Below are 20,443 nucleotides of genomic sequence, written 5' to 3'. Positions count from 1 at the left end.
CGGGGGCAAGATAGCAGATAAGATTTCATTAACTATATGAGGAAATCTCTCTACTCTGTTGAGGGAAATTCTCTATTCTGTTGAGAGAAATCCTTCCTCCTAATATGTATAAATAGAAGAGGGATATGTTTGTATTCAAGCTCAAGCTACTTCAATAAAGCTTCTTCAATAATTATTCTTATCTTTTATTCTTTTCAATAGAGACAACAAACTCTTATTCTCCTTCCCGCTCACCTCTAATGTCATGATGGTGGGGTAAAGTATCAGAAAGATAGTAGCGATGGATATGATGAGCAAGACGATGAAGAAACGATAGATCGCTGCATTGCAATTAGCCTTCGGATTGGGAATCACCATTTTGGCTAGTGTTTCAAGATTGATCAATCGTATCCGCTCTACCTCACCTTCCTCCTCCCACCTCGTTGTTGGTGACACAGGTGCCTCACCTGCCTTTTCTTCCTCTTCTAGTGTCGACGTAGATGTAAAGCAATACTAGAAGAGGCAGAGTGGTGTACTGCCAATGCAGATGCCTCACCTCCCTCCTCTTCCTCCAGTGAACTACCAACACAGATGCTTCATCACTCTACCTCCTCTTCCTCCTCGTCATTGATGTTAGAATCGATATCGGCTAGGCCGACCATCGCGTCGTTATCATCGACCACCATCATAATAACCACCCACGATGCCACCATTCACCACCATAATTAAAATTATATTTTTATCCATTATTTTCGTGTCATTCATACATGAGCTATCACATGATGTATCTTCTATTGGTAAAGTTAATGACATTAGGGTAAATGGGGTTATATATTTTACCTTTATAAATATAGAGATTTCAATATAAATTTTTTATGTCTAGGAATTGAAATGCTAAAGATATCTAACTACAAAGGGTACTCTATAATTAGCCTGCCTACTATGGTACCACTCTCTTATGGAGGATCGATAGGCATTACCCCTAATATATTGTCATATTGATATGGAAGAGTTTCATATATTAATTAATATAAATTATTTATGATAAAATTTTAAAATTATATGGATCTGTTAGTTCTAATTATTTTAAAATTTATTATTTATTTGATGCAAAAAATAATTTTTTTGAATGAACAATAATTTCACTAAAAAGAACCTTTAATATAGTTAAACATCTTTTATTTCATTCTAAATATTTCTACAAAGTATGCATTTTTCAGAGTGATATTAAAAAATATTTTTTTTAATAAAAATATTAATATGTGTGAGATGAAAAAAGATAAATTAAGATATTCTTAAAATTGATAGAGTTATATAAGGTTGTTTTGGTATCTGATCTTCAAATTTTGACATATTATTATACGGAGGTGGACAAATTTTTATCTGAGTGAGTCAAAATAAAAAAAAGAATGAACCAGTCAAACTATAATTTGATTAAATGAAGATGAATTTTCCCACGATAGATAGACACAGGTGGGTAAACGATCTTGTAATAAAAAAGATGAACTTGCAATACTAATATATTGCATGTTTGAAGCCCTAAAAGTAAAGATTATATATTAACTACAACAAAGTTCATGAAAACCAATTGTACGTGCAATATGAATATAGTAACGAGGGCACAATTAGAAGGAGGCATATTTCATACCAAGAACGATGAACAAAATCCTTATACCTGCAAAATTCTCAACAATTTTTTTATTCTAATCTTGAAATATTATCACATTCACGAAGGATGATAAGGAACATATTGACGATCAATTATCATTTGATACCTATTGTGGAGACGATGTGGAAAGAAAAGATCTTAGTCACCCTCCACTTGTTTACCTCTATAGACAACAATCTAACGGAGACAAAGATCTTAGTCAAGCCAGTCTTCTCCTTCATCCACATGGACAAAACATTAAAGAATAATATTGGGGTAGATGCGAACTATCCTCTCTATAGACCAGGTATAAAAGCTAACCCTTAGTATTATGCTAAGGGACTCTTTTTTTTTTTTTTGAGTAAAATCAATACCCTAAAAAGAACCTTGGACTAACATGAATATTGGAGGGATCGAGTTAGAAAACTTCTCTCAACATTGATCTCAGTGTAGGCGATGCTTTGGAGGATTGACTTTCCACCTCATAACCACTCCAAAATCACCTTAGAGCCACTTAGGATATTCTTATGCTTTCGGATTTGAATAATGTTGGGTTGACTCGGACGTTAACGAGGATATCCCCTAACAAAGGATATACAAATTTAACAAGTTTAATTATAAGAAAAAAATAATTTTACAATAATCATGTATTGCACGCGCAAATGATCCATGCACATGCATAATAATAATGTCATTTAGAAAGAAGCGAACTAATCCTAATCATCTATACATGCATCTTATCATTCATTATATTACAGTTAGTTCACTCACATACGATTGAAATGTAATAGAGCAACTTCTCGCATAACCTCAGTTGAGAAGATCTTCTAGACAACGTCAACCTTCCAGAAGATACTCTATAGATGAGTATGTAATGCTTACTGATGTAGGTAAACCATAGAGTTACTAGGAAGCAGTTGAAAGTGAGCAAAAAGAGAAGTGGTTAGTTGCTATGCAGGAAGAGATGGATACTCCTTAGAAGAACCATACTTATGATTTGGTACTACTACCAAATGGAATGAAAATCTTACCAAAAGAAATAGATGAGATATGCTGACAGCTAATTGGCATGGTTTCACATTGAGAAGTCATGGGACAACCTCCCTTATGGGCTGAAGGGGGAGGTTGTTGGGCTGGTAGCTCATAGATTCAGCCCATAGTGGACTTGAACAACCCACAGCCCACCTCCTCACTTAACCTAATCTTAATTCATATTAGGGGGGTGTGGATGGCTACATTTTAAAGGCAGAAAGAGACATAAATAGGGTAGCAATGAGGGCAGTAGTGGAGATCTTTGTAGCATCATAGAGGAGGAAAAAAAGATAGAAATCTAAGGAGAAAGAAAGGGAAGAAAACAAGGATAACGTAGAGAGACTATTCTCAATCATTCAGCAGTGTTCTTATCTCAAGTTAGATCGAATCTATGGTAGATTCTTATTGTAATTACTTAGGGAAAATTAGAGAAGATTTAGATATTGAGCACAGTGACATGATTCTTGCATCCCAGTTATTCTCTTATGATTGTTGTTTAGGTTTTGAACAAGAGATTGAGATTTGTATATTCATTATTATTATAGTGGATTATCTCTAATTTGTCCCGTGATTTTTATCCTTCCATATATATCTTGGTATTCTATTTTATTATGATTTTATTTATTTCCACTATATGTTATGACCTGCTAATATTTGTTCATAAACAAAAATTATTATTTTTTTTATATTCCATCAGTTTTATGGTTAATGTAAATAAAAAAGAAACAACTTCATAAAGTAAGGAATATATAGTATGATACTCATAACTTTCTCACAATCACAAAGTAGAAAACGGTGTCGAATAGTGCTACTAAATAAAAGAAATATAAATTATCATACGAGAATAAAGGGTCGAAACTTATATATATATTATATCCTTAATTTTCTTTATAAATCAAGATATCTTAGGCAGATATTTGAATTGTTTATTAAAAAATTCCTTGTAATGATTTTTCAGTTACCTCTTTCAAATTGAACTTTGCGTCATTTATTTCTTGAATTGGTTTAAGAAATTTTAATTAGAGCGTAAAAGATGTATGGTGGAGACCAATCCATTAAGAAAAAGTGGGTGAAGGTCATTTATAGCGATGTGCTTGGTGTAAAAGTATTTGGTGATAGTATTGATTATTGACTACGATGGTGTTGGTGTAAACAATCTTAAGCCGTGGCCTCGAGATCGATGCGGTTAGGTTCGGATCCAAATGATGGGGATCTTCCCGAGACGGCCTTCAAGTCCGTCGAGGTGATCGGGTGTGGTGGTCGGGATAGTGTCGTTGTCTCATCCGAGCAGGAACTTCTCGCCTTCGCGTCTCACGGGGGCCATCGGCTTCGTCCCTACATAAAGGTCGGGTCGAGGTGCTCGGCTCGACCCCTCCGACGATTAAGTTAGTTGATAAGAAAGGGGATTCGGATTAAGAAATCTTTTTGTGTGTCTGTTTCTCTCCCCCCCTCCTAACGAACGAGGGGGTATTTATAGGGAAGCTTACTGCTTCTTGAGCTGCCCGCTTGTAGGGGGCAGGCTGGTAGCGTTAGACAATGGTGTTGGCATGGCGTGAAGAACCGAGCCTGAGTAGGCGTTAATGCGCCTCGGCCGGCGTTATGGTCCGTTTGACCTGGTGCTGTCACGTCAATCGAGGCGGGAGGCGTAATCTGACGTCAACCGAGTCTTATCATAATTACTATCCTCATCAGATGGTTAATCGATTTTAAATCAAATCAGAATTAATCATGAGTGATTAGATTTTAATTTTTTATTTTAAAAATAGGAACCGATCATTTTGGTTTTAAATCGTTTAAATATTTAAACGATTTCCTCATGATTTATATGTAATTAATTATTCAAAACAACCTCAACAGAAGTAGACTTAACAAATCTTAATTGATTTTTATTTTATAAACAAATAAAAAATTATAGTTAACATATAAAAATATATATATATTAAAAATATTCACATGCATTATTAGAAAAAAGATGAATTATGAAGATAATTCCATGTGCTTAAGGATTGAAAGATTAAGTCACACATATTCTGTTTGACCTATAATTCAAAATTTAAATAAAGGACTTACACGACAATGCAAAAGTCAGTCATTTTTTACATGATAAAAAAAATAATGAAAATAAGAACCCATACAATAACAATAGCAAGATATGTGTATCAGACAAGTGATATCCTGCTACTAATTATAAATTATTCTCTGTAATTAGTTATCTTTAGTATCTCGATTCATACATTTTCAAAAGTTATGTTAGGTTTCTTATGCTTACAAAAATAAAATATTTTATTTTATTTTATTTAACGTCATCAATTTTGTTGATAGAAGTATCGTATATACTCAGTAATAAATCAAAGTGAAAATTAGTATGTAATCAATGATAAACTCTACGATATTTTTGTCAACAAAATTAACTAAAAATAAGGTTAAATATTTTACTTATATATATATATATATATCTTAATATAATATTTTAAAAAATAAAGATCAAAATGTTAATAATAACTAATTATAATTAATTTCATATCGTGCTCGAAGGTATCAAACCCAAGTCTCACTTTCTGTGAACGGTGAATACAAGACGAGGTAGCATGGGAAGCTCCGCATCCTAATCTCTTGTTGGCCGTGAGCTGCAGCTGTTCTCCGATATGAAATCATTGTATTCGTCAATATTTCAATGGACTTAATATATGGTTGATTATAAAGAAATTTGATTCTGTTCTCGTCGGGCGATATATATAGGTGTCGTTTGGTCAAACATGGAGTCAAAAGTTCTACTTTGTCCATGGAAACAAAATTAGATGTGGAATCTGATGAAAACGGGAACTCCCTGCGTCGTCACTGCAGACGCACGCTTTATTTCTATAGCAATTCATCGCTGCCTTGTTGCCCAAGAAGCAGGACAGCAGCTTCCAAGAAGCATCAACCTTTATTATATATACGAACGAAGCCCAGGCGTTGCTGCCTCTCATACCGAAGAAGGGAGAAGAAGAAGAAGAAGACAATGGCAGCGGCGGCAGGAGAAGTGAGGTTGATCGGGGCGTGGCCGAGCCCGTTCGTGCTGCGCCCGAGGGTCGCCCTCAACCTGAAGGGGGTGGAGTACGAGTTCCTGGAGGAGAAGTTCGGGGAGAAGAGCGAGCTGCTTCTGAGATCCAACCCTGTGTACAAGAAGGTCCCCGTCCTCCTCCACCACGACAAGCCCGTCTGCGAGTCGATGATCATCGTGGAGTACGTCGACGGGGCCTGGGCTAATTCCGGCCACGCCATCTTGCCGGCCGACCCCTACGAGCGCGCCCTCCACCGCTTCTGGGCCGTCTACATTGACGACAAGGTTCGCATGCCTCCATCAATTTCTGACCTCTTTTTTCTTGGTCTATAATTTTTCTACGATCATCGACATGAATGATGATGACTGAATCCTCTGCACGCAGTGGTTCCCGTCAATGTTCGGCATCGCAAAGGCTGAAACAGAGGAGGCCAAGGCTGAATCCGCAGAGCAAGCGTGGGCCGGGCTGAAGCTGCTCGAGGAGGCGTTTGAGAAGCTGAGCAAGGGCAAAGCCTTCTTCGGCGGGGACACCATCGGCTACGTCGACATCGCCCTCGGCGCCCACCTGGGGTGGGCGAAGGTGATCGAGCAGATGATCGGCCTCAAGTTGTTCGACGAGGAGAAGACGCCTCTGCTCGCGGTTTGGGCGGAGAGGTTCTGCAACCACGAGGCCGTGAAGGAGGTGATGCCGGAGACGGAGAAGCTGATGGAGTACGCCAAGATGCGTCTGGGGAAATAGGAGGAGTCTCCTGCAAATTAAAGACGAGGAATCGTGGTTGTCACTTGGTGTGGCTTCAGGATCTCGCTGTTGTGGTGAAATCCGTGGAGAATAATGTCACCGACAGTAGTTTTCCGTGAGGTGGCCTTTTTGTGTTTGCTCATAATGTTGTGTCGGTGATCAATAAAGGATACCATTGATTTGGATTCGATGGGCGATCTCCAAAGGTTGGTTTGACTTTTTTTTGTTCTCATATTTTATCGTTATAATGATGGGGATATAAACCAGAAATAATCTTTGTATATGAATAAATATTAGCAAACAATCAAATAGAACATCAAGATATACGTAAAAAACTCATCCAATGTGAAGGTAAAAATCATGGGGCAAACTAGAGATAATCTACTATGAGAATAATTGATGTACAAATCTCAATCTCTTTACTTGAACCCTAACAACAATCACAAGAGAATAACTGGGATACAAGGATCACGTCACGTCACTGTCCATGATATCTAAAACCTCCGCAAGTAATCACAGCAAGATTCTATTGTAGATTTGATCTAACATGAGATAAGAACACTGCTAGATGATTGAGAACAACCTCTCTGCATTGTCCTTGTCTTCTTCCTTTTCTATCTTATTTTCTTCATTTTCTTTGGAATCTCGTGGCTATATGCTTCTCCTACGTTGTTGCCCTATTTATGTCTTTTTCTGCCTCCAAAACGTAGCCACCATACCCCTCCTAATGTGAATTAGGGTTAGGTTAAGAGGGGGTGTGGGCAGCTCAGGGGGTGTGGGTTGTGAGCTGCCCAAGCCCACTATGGGCTGAATCTGTGGGCTGCTAGCCCAACAACCTCGCCTTTCAGCCCATAAGGGAGGTTGTCCCATGACTCCTCAATGTGAAGCCATGCCGATCAGTTGTCGGCATATCTTCTGCCTTTCTTTTGGTAAGGTCTTCATTCCATTTGGTAGCAGTACCAAATCATAAGTGTGGTTCTTCTGAAGAGCAATCTCTTCCTGCATAGCAACTAACCACTTCTCTTTCTGCTCACTTTCAACTGCTTCCTAGTAACTCTCTGGTTCACCTGCATCAGTAAACATCACGTACTTATCTGTAGAGTATCTTCTAGAAGGTTGACTTTGTTTCGAAGATCTTCTCAACTGAGGTTTTGCTTGGACTTGCTCTCATATTTCTTCTTGCTCAACATGTCCTGTAGGTAGATCAACATCAGGCTTTATACTATCTTCCTGAACATCTCTCCCATCACCCTGATATACTGGAGGAGTAATTGGGTCACAATCTGCTAATCCTTCTGCAGAAGTATTGGCTAGTGCCTTCTTCTTCAAATCTTTAAAAGTTTAATCCTCAAAGAAGACTACATCTCTACTTCTAAACACCTTCTGTTTTTCTGGATCCCAAAGCCTGTAACCAAAATGATCACGTGAGTAACCAAGAAAAATACATTCTTTAGTCTTACCATCCAGCTTGGACCTCTCATTATTTGGAACATATACAAATTCAGGACAACCAAACACTCTCAAATGCTTGTAGGAAACATCTTTCCCTGACCATACATGCTCTGCAACATCACCATCTAGGGCTGTACATGGTGATAAGTTGATCACATCAACTGGAGTCCTCAAAGCCTCATCCCAAAACCTTTTGGGTAGCTTGGCCTGTGAAAGCATACATATGATGTTTTCCATGATGGTACGGTTCATCCTCTCTGCAATTGCATTATGCTGAGGTGTCACAGGAACTGTCATCTCATGTTGGATCCCATGTGATCTGCAATAGTCATTAAACAATCCTGTATACTCACCACCATTATCTAATCTTATGCATTTCAATTTCCTTTTTGTCTCCCTTTCAACCCTGGCATGAAACTTTTTAAAGACATTAATCACCTGATCTTTAGTCTTCAAAGCATAGGCCCAAACTTTCCTGAAAAAATCATCTATAAAAGTGACAAAATAAAGTACACCACTTATACCAAGAACATCAACAGATCCACTAGGAGTTTTTGTCCTCAAAAGACCATATATATCTGTATAAACACGGTCTAAGGCATGCATTTTTCTAGACAAAGCAGGACTAGCAAATGAAACTCTATGTTGTTTACCTGTCAAACAATCAATATAAGGGTTCAGATATATACCTCTGGGGTATGGTAATACCTCTCTCTTGGAAAGAGCTTGCAGCCCCTTCTCGCTCATGTGTTCCAGTAGCCTATACCACAACTCCATGCTGAAGTCTTTTTCTGTAGCATTTAACTGCTCACCATAAGCTTTAGCTTATAATCTGTACAAAGTATGACATTTCTTTCCATTAGCTATAACAAGAGAACCCTTACTTAGCTTCCATTGCCCTTTGTGAAATCTGCTTTCATAGTCTTCATCATCTAGCCTTCCAACTGAAATTAAATTCAGCCTTAAGTTAACCACATGCCTCACATCCTTAAGCACCAACTTGTAGCCTAGGTTGGTCTTTAAATGGATATCACTCATGCCTATGATGTCTGTTGTGCCATAGTTGCCCATCTTGACAACACCAAAATTTTCAGACCTGTATGTAGCAAAAAACTCCCTCCGTGGTGTAGCATGATAAGAAGTACTTGTGTCAATCACCCACTCAAGATCCTGACACACACAAGAAAAAATATCATCAGAATAAGATAAAATCAAATAATCACCACCTTGCATTGTAGTTGTGATATTATCTTTTGACTCTTTAGACTCCATTTCTTTTCCCTTTTTCTTGCTCTTCTTAGGTTGCTTATATTGGTTCTTGTAATATCCTTTCTCACCATAGTTATAGCAAACAATATCTTTTCTTGATCTTGACTTGCTTCTACCCATGCGTGAACTGCTTCTAAACTTTGACCTTCCTCTGTTCTATGAGATAAGTGCCTGTGAATCATTCTTTGATGTTGTCGAACTCTTTCTTCTCAACTCCTCATTCAACAAACTGCTTATTAGTTGACTCATAGTGACAACACCATTTGGCGCAGAATTACTGAGGGAGACCATCAGTGTCTCCCAACTTTCTGGTAATGAACTAAGAAGTAATAATGCATGCAACTGATCATCAAGAGACATTTTCATAGAGAATAACTGGTTAGTAATACTTTGCATTTCATTCAAATGTTCAGCAATAGAAGCACCCTCTCTATATTTTAGGTTCACAAGTTTTCTGATAAAAAAAGCTTTGTTGCCGGCTGTTTTTCTTTCATAGAAACTTTCCAACATTTTCCAAAGAGAATATGTAGAAATTTCAATAGAAACATGGTGAAAAAGACTATTATCAAGCCACTGTCGAATAAATCCAATTATTTTTCGATCTAACCTCTTCCACTCATCATCAATCATAGTTATAGGTTTTGCACTATCCTCCTACAAAGGTCCATACAAATCTTTGTAATACAAGAGATCTTCCATTATTGGTTTCCATATCATCCAATTGTTTCCATTTAAACTAATCATGCGAGAAACATTACTGGCCTCCATGTTTAAATACAAAATTTAAATTATCAAAACCCCTTGCTCTGATACCAGTTGATGGGGATATAAATCAGGAATAACCTTTGTATATGAACAAATACTAGCAGACCATGATATGCAGTGGAATTAAATGGAACCACAATCAAATAAAACACCAAGATATACGTGGAAAACCCCTCCAATGTGAAGGGTAAAAACCACAGGGCAAACTAGAAATAATCCACTATGAGAATAATGAATGTACAAATCTCAATCTCTTGCCCTAAACCCTAGCAACAATCACAAGAGAACAACTGAGATACAAGGAACACATCACTATCCACGATATCTAAAACCTCCTTAAGTAATCACAGCAAGAGTCTACTGTAGATTTGATCTAACTTGAGATTAGAACACTGTTAGATGATTGAGAACAACCTCTCTGGGTTGTCCTTGTCTTCTTCCCTTTCTTTCTCTTTCTTTTCTGCCTTGTTTTCCCTTTTTTTTTGGAATTCCGTGACTATATGCTTCTCCCACGTTGCTGTCCTATTTATGTCTTTTTCTGCCTCCAAAACGTAGCCACCACACCCCTCCTAATGTTAATTAGGGTTAGGTTAAGAGGGGGTGTGGGCTGTGAGCTGCCCAAGCCCACTATGGGCTGAATCTATGGGCTGCCAGCTCAACAGTCAGCACATAACTACCCATTTTCATGAATTGGGATGGCATTGAGGATGCTTTCATGACCTCCATAAGTTTTGAGATCAGCAATGGTGGATCAGTAAGAGTTTGGAAGGATAACCGGATAGAATAAGAAGCTTTATCCTCTATGTTCTCCCATCAAAGTTCTTTCACTATTCATCCTAATGCCTGCCTTTGGGTAAAAGCACACAGCACTTGCATTTGCTGCCTTTGGATTAATTGGGCAAACAAGTTGAATATGGATTGGTTGAACTCTGCTCGACTTGTGGTTTATGTGGAATGAATGAACGCAACAAATACATCTTTCAGCAGCCACACTGTGTCGCAGGCGACTCGGTAATCTTTTTGTCAACTCTTTCTCCTGTTCTATCTGTCCTTCAACTGATTTCGGCAAAGTAGGAGACTAATCTCCATCCTTTTTTCTAGTAAAAAAGGAACAGCACGCCGCAGAAGATCCAAAATATTTCAAGTGGAAAAAGATTTCTGTGAGAAGTAGAGGCAGATTGCTGTCAGTCTTCCAAGATTTCATCGCAGAGTTTCTTCTCATTGGTGCGTTGACGTAGCGATGTGAAGGGTCGATGCATGGAGGCGACGTCAAACTTGATTCGGTGAGACAGTTCGTCTAAAAGCTGTGGCTGAACCCGAGTGTGGCTGCCTCTCAACTCGGAGATCCATGGCAACGGCAGAGGGAGTAGAGGTGAAGCTGATCGGGATATGGCCGGGCCCGTTCGTGCTGCGTGCGAGGATCGCGCTGAACCTGAAGGGGGTGGAGTACGAGTTCCTGCAGGAGAAGTCTGGGGAGAAGAGTGAGCTGCTTCTGAGATCCAACCCCGTATACAAGAAAATCCCCGTCCTCCTCCACCACGGCAAGCCCATCTGCGAGTCAATGATCATCGTGGAGTACGTCGACTAGGCCTGGCCCGCCGCCGGCCGTGCCATCTTGCCGGCCGACCCCTACGAGCGCGCTCTCCACCGGTTCTGGGCCGCGTACATCGATGACAAGGTACGCATGCTGATCACAGACGGGAGCTTTAAGGTGGCGACGGCGGACTAAACTGCTCTCTCAGTTATCCTTACTGCATCGCAGTTGAACCCATCGGGGGCTGCGTTATCGAAGGCGCAGACGGAGGAGGCCAAGGGGGAAGCAGCGGGGCAGGTGATCGCGGGGCTGAAGCTACTGGATGAGGCATTCGGGAGACTGAGCAAAGGAAAAGGATTCTTCGGAGGGGACGACATCGGATACGTGGACATCGCCTTGGGGTGCTTCCTGGGGTGGCTGAAGGTGATGGAGAAGACTAGTGGTGTGAAGTTCATCAACGAGGAGAAGATGCCTCTGCTTGCGAGGTGGGCGGAGAGGTTCTGCGCCCACGAGGCAGTGAAGGCGGTGATGCCTGACCCAGAGAGGTTAGAGGAGTTCGCTAGGAAGCGTGCCGCCAGTGCCAAAACTCCTCCGGCAACTAAAAAACCTTTAAGATGGCCGTTATATATATATATATATATATATATATATATATATATATATATATATATATATATATATATATATATATATATATATATATATATATATATATATATATATATATATATATGTTGAATAATATATTACGCTTATTAATGAAGGATTTCTTTGACAGTAAACATGTGTTTGAAATAAATTCGATATTTTATAAAAAAATGTTATTACATTAAACTTTTATATGATGATGTAATTCTTTTTGTTATTTTATAAAAATACTTGTTTTGGCATATCATCCATGCCTCCTCTATGACCTTCCACTCTCCCATGACTCTCAACACTATTGCTATCATCTTTCCCTCGACTAATTATCTATTCTGTTTTTGCTACAACCTTCGTTATACTCTTTTGTGTCACTACTATCAAATCGTCACTACCACCTGGCTCTCCATTGGTTGCCAAAAGCAGAAGGGGCGACAGTGGTGAAGAGGAAGAGCTCCTTGTCACTAATGAGAAGACACGGGATAATAATGACGATGGCGGAGGAGGCGGCTACTTGAAAGCAAGGTGGCTATGGTGGTGGCAATAATTTGTTTGTAGCTAAGAGCAAGGGTGGTGCGGAAAGATATTTTCATTAAAGTGAAGATAAAGGGTTTCATAAAATCTAATTAGAGAGACAACGTCAGATACATGCCCAACAATAAATATTATTTTAGGTAAAATATAAAAAAAAATCACTGGAAGAGGAAGACGAAAAGAGTTGTGTTAGACAATAAATTTATTTTATCTTAATAAACAAACTCAATCAACGTATCAAAATTTTCAAATTAAATATTAGATTTATTATAATGTCATAAGAGAGATTAGAAGAAAGAAAAGAAAGAAAAAGGAAGCAGGTAGTCGAGGAATATAGGACGAAGTAATACTATGCCTCGATAAAGCCAAGCTCGTACACATTGGATTGCACAGCTTATGTGAGACGACAAACTTAACAATGTGGCAAGTTAATATTAAATAAGCTTAATTATTTCTTATTCAAAGTAGGCCCATTATAGGGCTAATTATAGATTACTCTATATAGTTAGACTTTTTTAGTGTTCATATCTAAACTTCAAAAATTTATACTAAAATCATTATAATTATGGTAGTGAAATATTTAATCTCATTTATCTTAACATTATCGGCTTTATCGATAGAAGATATAATGTGACTGCATATACATGAATGACACAAAAACGATAGGTAAAAAGGTAATTTCAATGATGGTGGTAGGCTAATTACATATTACCTCTTGTAGTTAGACCTCCTTAGCATCATTGTCTTTAGACTTCAAAAATTTATATTGAAATCCCGATAAAAGTGACACATTGAACCCCATTTACCCTAATGTCATCAGTGTTGCTAACAAAAGATACCGTACGTGATGACACGTGCATGAATGATAAAAAAACAATGAGTAAAAAGATAATTTCAATAGTGATGATAGGCTAATTATATATTACCCCCTATAGTTAGACCTATTTAGCATCCCGATCCTTATATTTTAAAATTTTATATTACAATCCCTATAGTTATGAAAATGAAACATTTAACCCAATTTACCTTAATGTCATCAGCTTTGTTGATGGAAGATACAACACGTGATACCACATGCATGAATAAAGCAAAAACGATGGGCAAAAAGGTAATTTCATTGGTAATGGCAGATGGTGGCACTGTGGGTGACTATTGTGGTAGTGATTAGAGACAACAACATAGTAGTTAACTTTGCTGATGTTGATTCGAACATCGACAACGAGGAGGAAGAGGAGGGAGGTAAGACATTTGTGTTGGTGTCGCACCACTCTGCCTCATCTTTCTCCTCCAACATTGCTCTACATTTACATCGATGTCAAAGAAGGAAGAGGAGGCAAGTGAGACATCTATGTTACCGACATACTTAAAATCCTCGGATCGCGACTTCATCCAGTGGCATGGTGGATTTAAGGAAGGAGTAATGTGGTAGCGAGAAGGAGGGAGAGGTTGTGAGCAAGCTCAGTGAAGAGGCGTGTCTACTTCAAGCTCTCGAGCTTTAATCGACATGCAAATGACACATGCCCTGATCACAATGTCGTGGTTGCCTTCTAAATCAACTCTGCCCACAACCGGAGGGGATTCCATCAAATGACAAGGATTGATCACCACACAAAATGAAGGCCCAAACAGTATAGATCTGATGACAAGAGAGAAAACAAAGTCTCATACTCCTTCCTGCTCACTTCTAGTGTCATGGTTGTGGGGGAAAGGATCAAAAAGATGGTAGTGATGGATATGATGAGTGAGACAATGAAGAAACAATGGATTGCTCCATTGCAATTAGCCTTCGGATTGGGAATCGCCAATTTAGCTAGTGTTTCAAGATCGATCAACCGTATCCACTCTACCTCACCTACCTCCTCTTTCTCCTCCCTCTTTGTCGTCGGTGATGTAGATGCCTCACCTGTCTCTTCTTATTCTTCCAGTGCCGACGCAAATGCAAACCAATGTTAGAAGAGGCAGAGTGGTGCACTACTAATGCAGATGCCTCACCTCCCTTCTCTTCCTTCGGTGCATTACCAACACATATGCTTCATCTCTCTACCTCCTCTTCCTCCTTATTATCGATATTTGAATCAATATCAACTATGCTAATCATCACGTCGTTGTCACCGACCACCACCACAATAGCCACCCATGGTGCCACCGTTCACCACCACCATTGAAATTATGATGCTACCGTTTGCCACCACCATTGAAATTACTTTTTGTCTATCGCTTCCGTGTCATTCATGCACGAGCTATCGCGTGCTGTATCTTCCATTGATAAAGTTGACGACATTAGGGTAAATGAGATTATATATTTTACTTTCATAACTCTAGAAATTTTAATATAAATTTTTTATGTCTGAAATGCTAAAAATGTCTCTTATGTAATTAGCACACCTACTGTGGTACCATTCTCTTATGGAGGATCGATAGACGTTACCCCTAACATATTGCTATATTGATATAGAGAAGTTTCATATATTAATTAATATAAATTATTTATAATAAAATTTTAAAATTATATAGATATGTCAATTATGATTATTTTAAAATTTAAAATTTATTTATTGTAAAAAACTAAAATTTTTGGATGAACAGTAATTTCACTAAAACGAACCTTTACTATAGCTAAATATCTTTTTATTCCCTTCTATATATTTCTACAAAGCATGCGTTTTTTAGATTGACATTAAAAAATATTTTTTAATAAAAATATTAATATGTGTGAGATGAACTAAGAGATTCTTAAAATTGATAGAGTTATAAAAGGTTGATTTGGTATCTGATCTTCAAATTCTGACATATTATTATACCGAGGTGGATAAATTTTTATATGACTGAGTCAAAATAAAAAAAGATTGAACCAGTCAAACTATAATTTGATTAAATGAAGATAGATAGACACAGGTAGGTAAGCTATCTTGTAACAAAAAAGATGAACTTGCAATACGAATATATTGCATGTTTGAAGCCTTAAAAGTAAATATTATATATTAACTACAACAAAGTTCATGAAAACCAACTGTACGTGCAATATGAATATAGTAACGAGGGCATATTTCATACCAAGAACGATGAATAAAATCCTTACATTACCTGCAAAATTCTCAAAAAAATTTGATTCTAATTTTGAAATCTTATCACATGCGTGAAGGATGATAAGAAATATGTTGACGGCTGATCACCATCCGACACATATTATCATGTGGTGAAAAGAAAAAATCTCAGTCACCCTCCATTTATTCACCCACGTGGACAACAATCGAATGGAGATGGTTTGGATCTATATTTTCCTTAACCCACATGGATAAAACATTAGAGAAGAATGTTGGGGTAGATGCTGACTATCCCTTTCATAGATCAGGTATAAAAGCTAAATCTCAGTATTATGTTAAGGGATTTTTTTTATAAAAACTAATATCCCAAAAAAAATTTCGAACTAACTTCAACGTTAAAAATATTGAATTAGGAAACTTCTCTCGATGTCGGTCTTAATATAGATGACACTTCGGAGGATTGACTTCCCACCTTGGAACCACTCCAGAATCATCTCATAGCCATTTAGGATACCCTTATGTCTTCGGGTTTGGATACTACCGGGTTGACTCGGACGTCAACGATACTACAATAACAAAGGATAAACAAATTTAACAAGTTTTAATTACAAGAAAAAAAATGATTTTACAATAATCATGTATTGCACGCACAAATGATCCATGTACATGCATAATAATAATGTCATTTAGAAAGAAGCTAACTGATCCTAATCATTTATACATGCATCTTATCATTCATTATGTTACAGTTGGTTCACTCACATACGATTGAAAGATAATGGACAATAACCATTCAGTCATGTAGTTTGATGGTTAATGCAAATAAAAAGGAGACTTTGGAAAGTAAGGAATATATAATTTGATACTCATAAGTTTCTCACCCTCACAAAGTAGAAAACGGTGTAGAATAGTCATAGATGATTGCTACTAAATAAACGAAATACAAATCACCATAAGCGAAGAGTGTACGAGAATACAGGGTTGTAACATATATATATATATATAATATCCTTAATTTTCTTTATAAATCAAGATATCTTGGGCAGATATTTGATTTGTTTATTATTTTCCTTGTAATGATTTTTCAGTTACCTCTTTCAAATTTCAACTTTGCGTCATTTATTTCTTGAATTGGTTTAAGAGATTTTAATTAGAGCATAAAATATATTTGGTGAAGACGAATGCATTAAGAAAAAGTAGGTGAAGGTCATTGATAGCTTAGCTATGTGCTTTGTGTACAAACATTTGGTGGTAGTCTTTGATTACCATTCGATTCGGGTTGCGGTAGTTCACCGATTTCAAATCAAATTAGAATTAGTCCTATGTTTCGATTTTTTATTTTGAAAACTAGGAAACGATCGTTTGGTCAAACATGGAGTCAAAAGTTCTACTTTGTTCATGGAAACAAAATTAGATGTGGAATCTGATGAATACGGGGACTCCCTGCGTCGTCACTGCAGACGCACGCTTTATTTCTATAGCAATTCATCGCTGCCTTTGTTGCCCAAGAAGCATCAACCTTTATTATATATACGAACGAAGCCCAGGCGTTGCTGCCTCTCATACCGAAGAAGGGAGAAGAAGAAGAAGAAGACAATGGCAGCGGCGGCAGGAGAAGTGAGGCTGATCGGGGCGTGGCCGAGCCCGTTCGTGCTGCGCCCGAGGGTCGCCCTGAACCTGAAGGGGGTGGAGTACGAGTTCCTGCAGGAGAAGTTCGGGGAGAAGAGCGAGCTGCTTCTGAGATCCAACCCTGTGTACAAGAAGATCCCCGTCCTCCTCCACCACGACAAGCCCGTCTGCGAGTCGATGATCATCGTGGAGTACGTCGACGGGGCCTGGGCTAATTCCGGCCACGCCATCTTGCCGGCCGACCCCTACGAGCGCGCCCTCCACCGCTTCTGGGCCGTCTACATCGACGACAAGGTTCGCATGCCTCCATCAATTTCTGACCTCTGTTTTCTTGGTCTATAAATTTTCTACGATCATCGACATGAATGATGATGACTGAATCCTCTGCACGCAGTGGTTCCCGTCAATGTTCGGCATCGCAAAGGCTGAAACAGAGGAGGCCAAGGCCGAATCCGCAGAGCAAGCGTGGGCCAGGCTGAAGCTGCTCGAGGAGGCGTTTGAGAAGCTGAGCAAGGGCAAAGCCTTCTTCGGCGGGGACATCATCGGTTACGTCGACATCGCTCTCGGTTCCTACCTGGGATGGGCGAAGGTGATCGAGCAGATGACCGGCCTCAAGTTGTTCGACGAGGAGAAGACGCCTCTGCTCGCGGTTTGGGCGGAGAGGTTCTGCACCCATGAGGCCGTGAAGGAGGTGATGCCGGAGACGGAGAAGCTGATGGAGTACGCCAAGATGCGTCTGGGGAAATAGAAGGAGTCTCCTGAAATTAAAGACAAGGAATCGTGGTTGTCACTTGGAGTGGCTTAAGGATCTCGCTGTTGTGGTGAAATCCGTGGAGAATAATGTCACCGACAGTAGTTTTCTGTGAGGTGGCCTTTGCGTGTTTGCTCATGATGTTGTGTCGGTGATCAATAAAGGATACCATTGTGTTGGATTCGATGGGCGATCTCCAAAGGTTGCTTTGACTTTTTTGTTCTCGTATATTATCGTCCGCACATAAATACCCATTTTCATGAATTGGGATGGCATTGAGGATGCTTTCGTGACCTCCATAAGTTTTGAGATCAGCAATGGTGGATCAGTGAGAGTTTGGAAGGATAACTGGATAGAATATGAAGCTTTATCCTCAATGTTCTCCCATCAAAGGTCTTTCACTACTCATCCTAATGCCTGCCTGCCTTTGGGTAAAAGCACACAGCACTTGCATTTGCTGCCTTTGGGTTAATTGTGCAAACAAGTTGAATATGGATTGGTTGAACTCTGCTCGGCTTGTGGTTTATGTGGAATGAATGAACGCAACAAATACGTCTTTCAGCAGCCACACTGTGTCGCAGGCGACTCGGTAATCTTTTTGTCAACTCTTTCTCCTGTTCTATCTGTCCTTCAACCGATTTCGACAAAGTAGGAGACTAATCTCCATCTTTCTTCTAGTAAAAAAGGAACAGCACGCCGCAGAAGATCCAAAATATTGCAAGTGGAAGAAGATTTCTGTGAGAAAGTAGAGGCAGATTGCTGTCGGTCTTCCAAGATTTCATCGCAGAGTTTCTTCTCATTGGTGCGTTGACGTAGCGATGTGAAGGGTCGATGCATGGAGGCGACGTCAAACTTGATTCGGTGAGACAGTTCGTCTAAAAAAACATTTTCAACAGTTCGGGGAGGTGTTGAGTCTTCCATTAGCCATTAGTCAACGCCTTGCCTTGCTCTGCAAGAAGCTCTCCCTACAAGGGCGAACCCGAGTGTGGCTGCCTCTCAACTCGGAGATCCATGGCAACGGCAGAGGGAGTAGAGGTGAAGCTGATCGGGACATGGCCGGGCCCGTTCGTGCTGCGTGCGAGGATCGCGCTGAACCTGAAGGGGGTGGAGTACGAGTTCCTGCAGGAGAAGTCTGGGGAGAAGAGTGAGCTGCTTCTGAGATCCAACCCCGTATACAAGAAAATTCCCGTCCTCCTCCACCACGGCAAGCCCATCTGCGAGTCAATGATCATCGTGGAGTACGTCGACGAGGCCTGGCCCGGCGCCGGCCGTGCCATCTTGCCGGCCGACCCCTACGAGCGCGCTCTCCACCGGTTCTGGGCCGCGTACATCGATGACAAGGTACGCATGCTGATCACAGACGGGAGCTTTAAGGTGGCGACGGTGGACTAAACTGCTCTCTCCGTTATCCTTACTGCATCGCAGTTGAACCCATCGGGGGCTGCGTTATCGAAGGCGCAGGCGGAGGAGGCCAAGGGGGAAGCAGCGGGGCAGGTGATCGCGGGGCTGAAGCTACTGGATGAGGCATTCGGGAGACTGAGCAAAGGAAAAGGATTCTTCGGAGGGGACGACATCGGATACGTCGACATCGCCTTGGGGTGCTTCCTGGGGTGGCTGAAGGTCATGGAGAAGAATAGTGATGTGAAGTTCATCGACGAGGAGAAGATGCCTCTGCTTGCGAGGTGGGCGGAGAGGTTCTGCGCCCACGAGGCAGTGAAGGCGGTGATGCCTGACCCAGAGAGGTTAGAGGAGTTCGCTAGGAAGCGTGCCGCCGGTGCCAAAACTCCTCCGGCAAACTAAAAAACCTTTAAGATGGCCATTATATATATATATATATATATATATATATATATATATATATATATATATATATATATATATATATATATATTTGTGTGTTGAATAATATATTACACGTATCAATAAAGGATTTCTTTGACAGTAAACATGTTTTTGAAATAAATTTGATATTTTATAAAAAATGTTATTACTATTAAACTTTCATATGATGATGTAATTTTGATAAAAATACTTGTTCACAACCATACTCACCTACGATCATTGGTATATCATCCGTGCCTCCTCTATGACCTTCCACTCCCCATGACTCTCAACACTATCGCTATCATCTCGCTCTCGACTAATTATCTATTCTGTTTTTGTTGCAACCTTCGTTATACTCTTTTGTGTCACTACTATCAAATCGTCACTACCACCTCGCTCTCCATTGGTTGCCAAAAGCAAAAGGGGCGACAGTGGTGAAGAGGAATAGCTCCTTGTCACTAATAAGAGACGGGATAATAATGACTAAGGCGGAGGAGGCGGCTACTTGAAAGCAAGGTGGCTATGGTGGTGGCAATAATTTGTTTTGTAGCTAAAAGC

The 20,443-nt window shown here is 39.6% G+C and overlaps 3 protein-coding genes and 1 pseudogene across 3 annotated transcripts; all 4 read left to right on the top strand.

Moving 5' to 3' along the window:
• The first annotated feature begins 5,620 nt into the window (after positions 1-5,620).
• LOC135674501 (glutathione S-transferase U17-like) lies at positions 5,621-6,631 on the top strand. The gene is made up of 2 exons (XM_065184423.1): positions 5,621-5,987; positions 6,088-6,631. The coding sequence occupies exons 1-2, from the start codon at positions 5,661-5,663 to the stop codon at positions 6,439-6,441; spliced, it is 681 nt and encodes a 226-aa protein (XP_065040495.1). The 5' UTR covers positions 5,621-5,660; the 3' UTR covers positions 6,442-6,631.
• Positions 6,632-11,272: 4,641 nt separating this feature from the next.
• LOC135679278 (glutathione S-transferase U17-like) lies at positions 11,273-14,615 on the top strand (annotated as a pseudogene).
• A 2,573-nt stretch (positions 14,616-17,188) lies between these two features.
• On the top strand, positions 17,189-18,247 carry LOC135674493 (glutathione S-transferase U17-like). The gene is made up of 2 exons (XM_065184414.1): positions 17,189-17,644; positions 17,745-18,247. Exons 1-2 carry the CDS (start codon positions 17,278-17,280, stop codon positions 18,056-18,058), a joined length of 681 nt encoding a protein of 226 aa, XP_065040486.1. The 5' UTR covers positions 17,189-17,277; the 3' UTR covers positions 18,059-18,247.
• A 729-nt stretch (positions 18,248-18,976) lies between these two features.
• LOC135587124 (glutathione S-transferase U18-like) lies at positions 18,977-19,891 on the top strand. Its single transcript, XM_065078154.1, has 2 exons — positions 18,977-19,402; positions 19,487-19,891. The coding sequence occupies exons 1-2, from the start codon at positions 19,073-19,075 to the stop codon at positions 19,859-19,861; spliced, it is 705 nt and encodes a 234-aa protein (XP_064934226.1). The 5' UTR covers positions 18,977-19,072; the 3' UTR covers positions 19,862-19,891.
• Positions 19,892-20,443: the final 552 nt, after the last annotated feature.

This window comes from Musa acuminata, chromosome BXJ1-1 (assembly GCF_036884655.1).
Source record: "Musa acuminata AAA Group cultivar baxijiao chromosome BXJ1-1, Cavendish_Baxijiao_AAA, whole genome shotgun sequence".
Classification (NCBI taxonomy): Eukaryota; Viridiplantae; Streptophyta; class Magnoliopsida; order Zingiberales; family Musaceae; genus Musa; species Musa acuminata.
Note: the sequence above shows the minus strand (reverse complement) of the source record. Positions and strands in the feature narration are given on the sequence as shown.